A 12,299-nucleotide genomic window follows, 5' to 3' on the forward strand; every position below is an offset into this window, starting at 1 on the left:
GTGCAAGTGCTCCCATAAAGGACCCCAGGTCCAAGCATGTCTCATAATCTTTTGCTTGTTGCTGTGTCAGCTTAGACTGTGTAAGATTCAGTCTTAGCTGAAGTTGGGACTGTATAAGTGCATGGATGACATAGTGTCTCCCCTCTGTGTGACCTAATATTCCTCTGGGAATTCAGAGGTAGGGAGGGCAGTGCCAGCTGGGGATGTGCCAAGCTGGTTCCCAGTATGGTTAGTATTTGAGATGGACCCAGAAGGGTGGTTGGGGTCAGTACTCAGGGTGTCCAGGCAGACACCACCTGGGGTGAGTGGACTTAGATGCTGTGGGTCACTGGGGAGTGTTAAGCTTGTGGACACTCTCAGAGGGGCTGTAAGGAGATCAGGAGGGAGTTGTCTTGGGGTAGGTCAGTGATGTTGGAGAGGGCTGGGGAAGGAACCAGAAAAAGAAAAGTTGCATTACTGAGATAATTAATGGTGAGTGACATTCTGAAATTATTTTGTTTCAAGAGGAAAAGAGAATTGGGAGAGAGGTGAATTGTGTTAGAATAGACGAGAGCTGGTACCTGGTTGATGATGGGAGAAGTGGTGTGGAGAGAGGACTCAGGCTGCGGTGGTTGAGAGTCTGTGATTGTGTCCTCAGACCACGGTCTGTCCATCCTGCCTCCTGATGGACAGGGGATGGACAGTTTGGGGATGGTAGGAGTCTCCATGCCCAGTGTTATGTTCTCAGTGAGCTTGAATGAGAGGCAGAGGGGATGAAGGAATAGCATCTTCCACCAGCTGATATTTGACAGAAATGTAAGGACCACGTCTTTCCTTTTCTGCACAAAGGTTTTCACATTCAGTGTTTACCTGTTCTTCTTTTGAAGTAGAAGTTTGCTATCACATTTATGACTCTGAGGCACGATAGATGGGGTGTCAAGATATTTAAGGTGGTAGATTACTGTTCTGGTGTTGTTTTCTTTCTTAAACATCCTCACATGCTTGTGTCAGTTGCCCCCTATATGGGTTAGGATTTGGTTTGCCTGTGGGTCCCAGAAGTGCCCATGCTAAAGCTGCTTACACAGGTCATTTGTTTTTCTCTCATGCAAGAATCCTTGTGAGGCTCTGAATGGGTTTCCTGGGGCTGCTGATATGAAGTACCACAAACCACGTGGCTTAAAACCAAGGGAAAGTATTGTTTTACAGCCCTAGAGGCTAGAAGTCTGAAATCAAGGTATCAGCAGGGTCAGGATCCTTCTGAATCCGATAAAGGAGCGTCCTTTCTTGTCTCTGCTAGTTTTGAGTGGTTGCAGGCAAACCTTGACATTCCTTGGCTTGTAACTGCCATCACTCTAGCCTCTGTCTCCATCATCAGGTAGTTTTTTTTTGTGTGTCTGTGTCTGCATCTCTCATTAGGACTCCAGTCATATTGGATTCAGGGCCCACCCTACTCCACTGTGATCTCACTTTAATTGATTACATTTACAACAACCAAATTTCCAAATAAAGTCACATTTTGAGGTAACTGGGGTTAGGATTGCAGTTTATCTTTTTGTGGGGATCCAATTCACCTCATAACTAGTACCATGGCTAGTGTGAACCTCCATGGTGTTGGGACCCAGACTCTTTCTCTCTTCTTATGTTACTCCACTGCATGTGACTTGACCCCGCTGGTAGCCCACAAGGCCCAGGCTGGGGCAGAGGAAGGTCCTGGTTGCTGTCACTCCCCACTGCCCTGGATTTAGTCATGGGGCTGCTCCTGTCTTCTCAGGAGCCTGGAGTCAGGGCCTCCTTCCAGGCTGCCACGTGCAGCTAAAATCCAGGTTTGTTACCTCAGAAGAACGAGAGCAGGTTTTGAGGACAGCCAACAGTCTCTGCCTCATGTTCACAGTTTTTGGGGATCTTGGGGAGTGGGAGTGGTCTAAGTTGTCTTTTCAGTATCTTTATTACTCTAGCTTTTCTCATTGAATTATGTTTAGCATTTGCAAGGCAAGAGGGAGTTTTCTTGTATGTGTTTGTCAGCTTTGTAGCAGTTTATGAGGCTTTGTTTTATTCTACTACTTTGCATCAATTAGCTGCTAAATGGTGTAGAAGATAACAAGAAGTGGGAAGTGCAGCCATTCTTGCTGTGGAGGAGAGAGGGCATTGACTAAGAAGAGGCAGTGATTGTGAAAAGATGCTTGTAAAATATTTTTTAAGACATAGAAACAATGGCATTTTCTTTTTAGAATGATGACTTAAGTGATAATTTATGACAAGCAGTGATGTGGTATTGACACACACGAGGGGGAAAGCAGAGTGTACAGGGTTTGCACTCAAAGTCTCTGTCGTTGATCTTGTGTTCCCAGCCTGTCCTGTGCCACCTGCTTCCTGATGGCCTGGGAAGGGCCTTCTTCTCTGTGTCCTAGCAGTGCCGCATGGTGCTTGGCACCTGGTGGGATTCAATTAGTATTTATGAAATAATTTCCTACCAGCTCACCTGTTTATTGTTGGTAACACAAAAGTAAAGCAATAAAAATGTCCAGGTTCTAAATGTATTGGAGCTTGAAGCCATATTTTTTTCTTAGGAACCTGTACACTTGTTGAGAAAGTAAAAAAGATAGCCCCATGGCCAGGAACTCTTTATTTATCTGTTTTATACATGCACAGAAACACACACACATATACATACACACACACACATATACACACACACACATATATATATATATATGTATATGCTATATTATGTGCTATACTGTATTCTATACTTAGGTGTATATATACTATAATAATGGTATATTATATACTATATACTATTTAATATTTCTCATGTGAACCAAGACCTAATAAAATTCAGTTGTAAAATGATGATAGATATAAAACTTTTTATTGCAAATTCAAGGGAAGGAATTGCTTTGTTTGTGCTTTGTTCTTGCAGTATAAACAATCTATGGTTTGCTTTTTTCTGTAGAACTTTCTGTTGCTTGATGAGATATCACAGTGCTACCTTCTGCTGCCATCAGATGGTAAAACAATTGTGGATGTGCAAGCTTTTACAGCTTCTTGGGAAAAGGTAAGAAACCTTCCATTCCAAAATTGTGCCTGGTAAAAGACAACTGTGACATAGATTTATTGGAGAATTTTGAGATTTTACACATACTGTAAAATGTGACTTGTTCATTTACTGAGAATATGTTATAAAAATGCTCAGAATCAGGAATAAGGTTTGAATGAATGGAGCTTAAGTGTAAAATCAGTCTGAGGCATTTGACATGTTGCACTTTTTTTCATTTTCAAGAGAGCTTTCAGTGTATAAGCACGTGTTGAACTTAAAGTATGTAAATCTTCTTTTAATTTTTAGCTTATTTTTCATTATGGTTTATTACGAAGTGTTAAATATAATTCCCTGTGCTATACAATAGGATCACCTTAAAGAAAAGATAAATAGCACAAATATATCTTTTCTTGAAAACCCAGATCTAATGTTTTGAGCTGAGGTGTGAAGTGTCAGTCGCTTCAGTTGTATCTAAGTCTTTGTGACCCCAGGGACTGCAGCCCACCAGGCCCCTCTGTCTCTGGGAATGGATAACCACTCCAATATTTCTGTTGTTGATGTTCAGTCACTTAGTCATGTCCAGATCTTTGCGAGTCCGTGGACTGCAGCATACCAGACTTCCCTGTCCTTCACCATCTCCCGGAGCTTGCTCAAACTCACATCCATTGAGTTGATCATGCCATCCAATCATCTTGTTCTCTGTTGTCCCCTTCTCTTCCTGCCTTCAATCTTTCCCAGCATCAGGATCTTTTCCAATGAGTCTGCTCTTTGTATCAGGTGGCCAAAGTATTGGAGTTTCAACTTCAGCATCAGTCCTTTCAATAAATATGCAAGATTGATTTCCTTTAGGATTGACTTGTTTGATATCCTTGCTGTCCAAGGGACTGTCAAGAGTCTTCTCTAACACCATAGTTCAAAATTTTTGCAAACCCTTTCAATTTGTCAGTGCTCAGCCTTCTTTATGGTCCAGCTCTTACATCCATACATGACTACTGAAAATACCATAGCTTTGACTATAGTGAATAGTGAAGTTGCTCAGTCATGTCCGACTCTTTGTGACCCCGTGGACTGTAGCCCACCAGACTCCTTCGTCCATGGGATTCTCCAGGCAAGAATACTGGACTGGGTTGCTATTTCCTTCTCCAGGGGATCTTCCCGACCCAGGGATCGAACCCAGGTCTCCCACATTGCAGGCAGACGCTTTAACCTCTGAGCTACCAGGGAAGCTTTGACTACATGGACCTTTATCGGCAAAGTAATGCCTCTGCTTTTTAATACACAGTCTAGGTTTGTCATAGCTATTCTTCCAAGGAGCAAGCATCTTTGAATTCATGGCTGCAGTCACTGTCTGGAGTGACTTTGGAGCACAAGAAAATAAAATCTGCCTCTGTTTCCACTTTCTCCCTTTCTATTTTCCATGAAGTGATGGGACCAGATGCCATGATCTTAGATTTTTGAATGTTGAATTTTAAGCCAACATTCACTCTTTTTCACTCTTCTCTTTCATCTTCATCAAGACGCTCTTTAGTTCCTCTTCACTCTGTGCAATTAGAGTGGCATCATCTGTGTGTTTGAGATTGTTGATATTCTGTCAGAATTCTAGATTCCATTTGTGATTCATCTAACCTGGCATTTTGCATCATGTAGTATGCCTAAAAGTTAAACAAGCAGGGCGACCATATACTCTGTTGACCTACTCCTTTCCTGATTTTTAACCAGTCTGTTGTTGCATGTCTGTGTTGCACATTGTTGCATGTTCTAACTGTTGCTTCTTGACCTGCATACAGATTTCTCAGATGACAGGTGACATGGTCTGGTATTCACATCTTTTTAAGAATTTTCTACAGTTGGTTGTGATCCACATCGTCAAAGGCTTTAGTCAATGAAGCAGAAGTAGATATTTTTCTGGAATTACCTTGCTTTTTCTGTGATCCAACAGATATCAGCAATTTGATCTCTGGTTCCCCTGCTTTTCTAATTCCAGCTTGTACCTCTGGAAGTTCTCAATTCACATACTTCTAAAGCCTAGCTTGAAGAATTTTGAGCATTACTTTGCTAGAATATGAAATGAGCACAATTGTGTGGTAGTTGGAGCATTCTTCTGTCCATTTGGGAATCTAGTAAAAGAAGGAACCTTCCTAAAATCAGCTAAAGCTGCCTCAAATCCCCAGAGAGATAAGATTTGATGAAGAGGCCTCCAGGATACAGTATCTTAAAATAGGAAAGAGAAAAATGTGGATTATATTTTACATATCAATTATGTTGATTATTGTTATACTTTTCACTTTCTAAAAAAGCTTGTGTTACTTTATTAAAATTGGTAAATTAAATTAAATTAAAAACTTTAATTTGTAGGCGTCAAAGACCCCAACCCTACAAGGACTTTCCTTTACTGTCAGACCTGGTGAGCTGTTAGCTGTGGTTGGACATGTGGGAGCAGGAAAGGTAAGTTATGGTGTCTTTTGTCAGCTTGATGCAACACCACAGCTCCTGTTAAATTCTCAGAATGGAGCCCAGATCTGTGTGTGATTCAGTTTGCATTGAGTGTATCTAGAACAGCATCTCTCTAAGGTGTGTTCCATCGAACATTCATTTTACAAGAATGTTTCATGGCCAAATAAATCAGGATAAGTGCACACTGTCTTTTCCTTCTTGGTGCTTCACCTTGCCCTGTTAGGAACTGCCTATGGGGAATTTGGACTCCTCAGTGAAGGAAATTATTTATGTGACCGCTATTCAGGATAGACAGAGACAATGGGGACTTCTTTTCATCTTAGTGGCCCTTCTAGGATGTCTGGAGATCATAAAGGCTCTTCCTGGAAGCTCTGAGCATTTCCTCCTGTGACTTGACGTGATCCCATCAGTGCACATGTAGTGAAAGTGCAGCCACATGCTGGAGATAAAGGTACAGATGTGAGCAAGTCCCTGACTGTCTGCCTTTCAGAGGCAACCAGGTTCTGGGGCAAGGCAGATATGCAAATATATTATTTCAGCCCAGTGTCATGAGCACTCCTATGGTAAGGATACATACACACCACATCTGTGTGATGTTGAAGATTGAAAGGAAAGGTGCACATGCATTTGGTCTGAAACAACAAAATACAGAAATCTAATGTGGAATATGGGCTTTTTAAGAACAAGTGTTTGTCAAGTAAAGGAAACAAGATGCAGGAATAATCACACTAAACATCAGATACATAAAATACATATCCTGCTGAGCTCTGCCAGAGAAGGATGTTAAGCATTCTCAATTATTCTTTGCTGAGTAGAATTTAATTTGGGGGGATACTTGGGCAGAGTAGATTGTTTATACTATTAATATATTCCTTATCAGTCATTTTTGTTGACCATCAGTGTTATTTTCAGTTTTGTTTTTTTGGGTTTTTTTTTGGTCTCAATTGCGAGGGCTGTACTTTATCCTGTTGAAGGAAAAGGTTCTATCATGTATCAAGCGCCAGGGTGGGGTTGGCTGTGCTGCGGGGCATGTTCCGTCCTGAGTGCTCCTTGTTCACGTGTGTGTGTTCCTGTCTGTTTCAGTCCTCACTGTTACGTGCTCTGCTGGGGGAGCTGCCCCCGAGCCAGGGGACGGTCAGCGTGCACGGGAGGATCGCGTATGTTTCTCAGCAGCCCTGGGTGTTTCCAGGAACTGTGAGGAGTAACATTTTATTTGGGAAGAAATATGAAAAGAAACGATATGAAGAAGTAATAAAGGCTTGTGCTTTGGAAGCGGTGAGTAATGACTTCTGAGTTGCATATACTTGAATTTCAAATAAAGATAGTGGTTTAAACTACAAGGTTTGTTAAAAGTTCTTTTTTTTTTTTAAAAGATGGTAATGATAACCCAATATGCAAAACAGAAAAAGAGACACAGATGTACAGAACAGACTTTGGGACTCTGTGGGAGAAGGCGAGGGTGGGATGTTCTGAGAGAATAGCATTGAAGCAAGTATACTATCAATGGTGAAACAGACCACCAGCCCAGGTTGGATGCATGAGACAAGTGCTCAGGGCTGGTGCACTGGGAAGACCCAGAAGGATAGGATGGGGAGGGAGGCGGGAGGGGGGATCGGGATGGGGAACACATGTAAATCCATGGCTGATTCATGTCAATGTATGGCAAAAACCACTACAATATTGTAAAGTAATTAGCCTCCAACTAAAAATAAATGAAAAAAAATTAATTAAAAAAAATAAAATATGGATTTTTGAATATTGCTTAATATTTAAGTTGGTCTTCTGGGTAAATAAGCAGGTGTATTTACATATGCTATTGTTTTAATTCTTATAGGTTAATAACACAATACATTCTCTGGAGGGGGGTATTATTTCATTCTGTGAAGTTTCATTCACTTTCAACTTTTTTTTAATATAAATTTATTTTAATTGAAGGTTAATTATTTTGCAATACTGTATTGGTTTTGCCATGCATTGACATGAATCTGCCATGGGTGTACATGTGTTACTCATCCTGAACCCTCCTCCCACCTCCCTCCCCGCCCCATCCCTCTGGGTCATTCCAGTGCAGTTTCAAATTTTTAAATGGAAAGCTACAAATACTTACAAAAATAGAGAGCATGGTGTAATGAAACCTCATGTACCCACCCCCAGCTTCAGCTAGAATCAGCTGGTTGCCTGTCTCGCTGCATCTCTACCCCTGCCAGCCCCACCCCCACCCCAGAGTATCCTGAAGCAGATCCTAGACTTCAGATTAGCTCATCTGTAAACATTTCATTATTTTTCTCTGAAAGATAGGAAAGCTTTGGGGGAAAAAACCACTACTTTATTTCACCTGAAAAATACTTCAAATTCCTGAATATCACCCACCTGCTAGTCTATGTTTACATGCTGTTGATCATCTCACTGAGAAATCTTCACCACTGTTTGAACCCACATAAGGTCTGTCCCCTTCACTTGGCTGATGCCTTCTTGGTCCCTTTCAGTCTGTGAGTTTCTCTCTCCACTTCATTTTTGACTAGTAATTTACTATTTAAGGAAACCAGAATGCTTTAAAATTTCTTTTTAATACTGTGTCATTTCACTGAGGGAGATTGTTTTCGGAAACAGCACTGAGTTTCCCAGAGAATGGTAAGATGAAAGGTTTAACTCTACATTGGGATTTAAATAAGATTAGGACACGACTGAGCGACTTCACTTTTCACTTTCATGCATTGGAGAAGGAAATGGCAACCCACTCCAGTGTTCTTGCCTGGAGAATCCCAGGGATGGCGGAGCCTGGTGGGCTGCCGTCTATGGGGTCTCAGAGTTGGACATGACTGACGTGACTTAGCAGCAGCAGCAGCAACCCCAGTGAATAAATGATGAGAACTAAACTTAAGAGATAGAATACAATTTGGCAAAAAGAAAAGAAAAGGGTAAATAATATTAAATACTATGTTACTCTCTCAGGTTGTAAAAAATCAGTAAATAACAACATTAAAGGTCCCCCTGGGGTCTGCTCAGTGCGGTCTGGACATCTGACAGCTCTTTTGTACTGTGAGGAAAAAACAGGGACAGATTTTCAAAGGTGTGGTGTTGAAGGCTTCAAACCTGCTTTGTGAGGAAATAGTAATTCTCGAACAACAGCTTGAACATCATAGGTTGTATCAGGTGTGTTTGCGCATGCTAAGTCATTTCAGTTGTGTCCAGCTCTGCGGTGCTATGAACTATAGCCTGCTAGACACATCTGTCCATGGGATTCTCCAGGCAAGAATACTGGAGTGGGTTGCCGTTTCCTTCCCCAGTGGATCTTCCCAACCCAGGAATCAAACCCAAGTCTCTGTCTCTTGCCTTGGCGAGTGGATACTTTACCACTAGCACCACCTGGGAAGCTCTGCATCAGGTGAGCAGCATTTTACAATGATGTGGTCAAGCAGAATTGCTTGTTTAATGGGCTTGTTTCTTTCTTCCAGGTTCTTGTTCATGGGTGACTGTACATTTGCAGAAATGATGTCAAGTTAGCAGGAATGAGCTAGATTTTTATTAAATGGTCTAGATACCATATAAGAAGGGAAAGCAAACGTGGAACAGTGAGAACAGTAGCTTCCATTAATTCAGAGTCCAGGTGCAAATCATTTTTCTGCCTTTCACATATGTGCATACACACACGTAAAAAGGTTTATGAATTATTTATTCTTTATGAGTGTCTTCGATATTCCCATCTTCATTTTATAGTTATTAAAACTGAGGCCTGGAGAGATGAGTCACCTCATCTCTACATTTGTAGCTCAAGTTCAGATCCTGGGGGCCGATGCTTTGCCGCAGCCTCTTGGGGCGACTAGACCAGCAATGTGGGTTGTGTTCTAGGGCTTCACCCACGTGGGGCATGTGTGCAGCATAAACTCTGGTTGGAAGGGGCCCTGCAGGGCTGGGATTCTCAGCAGTTCTTCTGTACATGATTTGACGTCTATAAACACTGACTGCTCTCCTGTTCTGCTGCATAGTTGGGACATGGAGTTGGGTCCCTCGTGCCCATTCCCTCCTCGGCAGGAAGGGAGGCCCAGCATGGAGAAGTAGTGGAGAGGAGAGCTCTGGCCCCAAGTTCATCACTTGCCTGCTGTCACTCTGGACACGTCCTGTTACCTGCCTGTGCCTCTGACCTTTCTGCAGCAAAATGAGGACATTAGGTCAGAGGGTTTTGTTGCTGCTCTGAAATGTCATCTATGATTCTGATTAACAAGAGGTTAGCAAGGTCTTTATGACACCTGGGAACTACTTGGTAAGTGTGAGAGCATCTGCTTATCTCCTTTGGGATTCCAGGTATCAGTGGATGGACATAAGGCAGGCATAGGAAATAGTGGTGTCCTGGAGTTAGTCTGGCCGTAGACACAGAGACAGCATGTGCAGTAGAAAAGGCTTGGCCTTTGGAGAGAAACAGTCCTGGGTGGTGACTCCAGGTGTTTGTCTCAGTTTCCTTTCTTATTAAATGGGGAAGGGGTGGGGTTACTGTGAAGATTGCAGACAATGCCTGTGAAATGCAAACAAGCCAGGGTTTCAGTAAGTCGTGGCTACTGTTACTGTTCTAACTTTTTTCTCTCCATCCATCATCCAGCCATATAAATATAATAAAGCTTTCTCCTTACTATTCTCCCTACTCCCACCTACCTTAAATCCTAGAGGAAAAGCCATAAAAGAGCAACATCTATTTATTTATTAAAAATTTATTTATTTTAATTGTAGGATTATTGTGATGATTTTGCCATACGTCAACATGAATCAGTCACGGGTATACATATGTCCCCCCCATCCTGAACCCACTCCCTACCTCCCTACCCACCCTATCCCTCTGGGTTGTCCCAGAGTACTGACTTTGGGTGCCCTGCTTGCATCAAACTTGCTCTGGTCATCTATTTTACATATGGTAATGTAGATGTTTCCATGCTATTCTCTTAAGTCATCCCACTTTCGCCTTCTCCCAGAGTCCAAAAGTCTGTTCTTTACATCAGTCTCCTTTGCTGCCTTGCATGTAAGATCATCATTACAATCTTTCTAAAAGCAACATTTTTTATATAACATATGTTAAAAACAACTAGATGTATTATACTAGATCTGATTGAAGTAATCATATAAGTTCATTAAGCTGAAAACTTTTCTGTAACAAAATAGGGAGACATGAAGTAATCACACTGGCAACATCAATTCAGGCTGATGACATTAACTCCAGGGTCTAGGAGTCAGACAGCTCAGGAATTGAGTCCCAGTTTCTCTGTTCATCAGACATATGGTTTTGGCTGATTGTCCTTAAAAGCCTGTTACTTCATCTATCAAATGGAGATAATAAGACTATCAACCTCATGAGGTTGTTTTGAAGATGAAATGTGGTTATGATTTTAAAGTACCTGATTTCTAGGGACATAAGCGGTCTGTAAGTATTAGAATGATTTTGAAAATAAATTAATTCTTAATTATAAGCTCAGTCACTTAGTGGTAAAATTGCATCCATAAAATGTGACATGTAAGAAAGAAGGTATCTGAGTATTAACTTCCATTGTTTGAGTTGGTATTTCTATAGGTGCTCTACACATAGTACATTATATAAATCAACAATAATAAGTTTCTGTTACCATAATATAAACAAGTGTGCAAAATTTGTCTACATGTTATCTTTAAGGCTTTTGAAAATGTTTAGTGAACATGTATTTAAAGGTATCAAACTGATAAATTCTAGTTTAACATTTTTCCACATAGATCACTTACTTGGCCATAGGATAGTAAGTTTATTGATACTTACATGTCTAGGTATAGAGGCCTTCAAGTCTTGAGTTACTTAAGTGTTGTCTTCATTTCTAACGTACCTTCAGTCAACCACCTGGACAGCATGATGTGAAAGAGCAGAAGACTTTGAACTGACATGAGCTGGTTCAGATTCCAGGTCTTCTGTTTCACAGCTGACCACCCTCAGACCAGTGATGTGACCTCACTCAGTCTCAGTTTCCTCATCTGTGAAATGGGGCCAATACTTACTGTGAAGCTTGCTGTGAGGATTAGAGATAATCAGCATAAGGTTTCAGAACAGATCTTGGTGCACAGATCTTACCCCCCAGGAGCTGTGAGAAGCCATGTGCACATGTACAAATGATGGAGCAGAATAAGACAGGTACTTCATGAGAATTGAGATATGTAAACAGAACCCAGCAGGAAGAGAGATGAGTCCAGGATAGTTTCATGGGAGAGTGTGTTTGGGCTTAGCCTGGAAAGATGGGTGGGATATTTATAGGCCATGAGAGGAGGGGTGATTCTACATGGAAGGAAAGCTGTGAAGGAAGCAGGGCTCCTGCTGCTTGACTCTCCAGTCCAGCCCTCCTCTGCCAGGGCCTCTCGTCTGGCCCTCGTTAACCATTTCAGCAGTCTGCTCCATGGTGTCTCTAATGTGAGTTTCCACCATCACTGAAGGGCCCTTGATGTGCTTCTGGATGGATGGCATCAAACCAGCACCACCTTTCCTAGTTTGCCTCTAGTGTGTGTGTCTTCTGTTCAGTGAGCAGAATTATTCAGTGAGCAAATTGGCTAAATTTTTGGGTTTCCCTGGTGGCTCAGACAGTAAAGAATCTGCAATGCAGCAAGACCTGGGTTCACTCCCTGGGTTGAAAAGATCCCCTGGAGAAGAAAATGGCAACCCACTCCAGTATTCTTGCCTGGAGAAGTCCATGGACAGAGGAGCCTGGTAGACTTTAGTCCATGGGATCACAGAATTGGACACGATTGAGTGACTAACACTTACTTAACTTAGAGGTAACAAATATGAATAATAACACTTTCCTGTCAATAGAAGGAACTATAATATATG

General features: G+C 41.8%; 1 protein-coding gene across 2 annotated transcripts in view; it reads left to right on the forward strand.

Moving 5' to 3' along the window:
- The window catches only part of LOC122687096 (ATP-binding cassette sub-family C member 4-like), an 860,243-nt gene that overhangs the window by 741,056 nt on the left and 106,888 nt on the right, over positions 1-12,299 (forward strand). For both annotated transcript variants that reach the window (XM_043892534.1, XM_043892535.1), the window contains 3 exons: positions 2,933-3,034; positions 5,372-5,461; positions 6,554-6,745. In XM_043892534.1, coding sequence (XP_043748469.1) covers positions 2,933-3,034; positions 5,372-5,461; positions 6,554-6,745 — 384 coding nt within the window. The remainder of the gene's footprint in view (positions 1-2,932; positions 3,035-5,371; positions 5,462-6,553; positions 6,746-12,299) is intronic.

Source organism: Cervus elaphus, chromosome 30, assembly GCF_910594005.1.
Source record: "Cervus elaphus chromosome 30, mCerEla1.1, whole genome shotgun sequence".
Taxonomy (NCBI): Eukaryota; Metazoa; Chordata; class Mammalia; order Artiodactyla; family Cervidae; genus Cervus; species Cervus elaphus.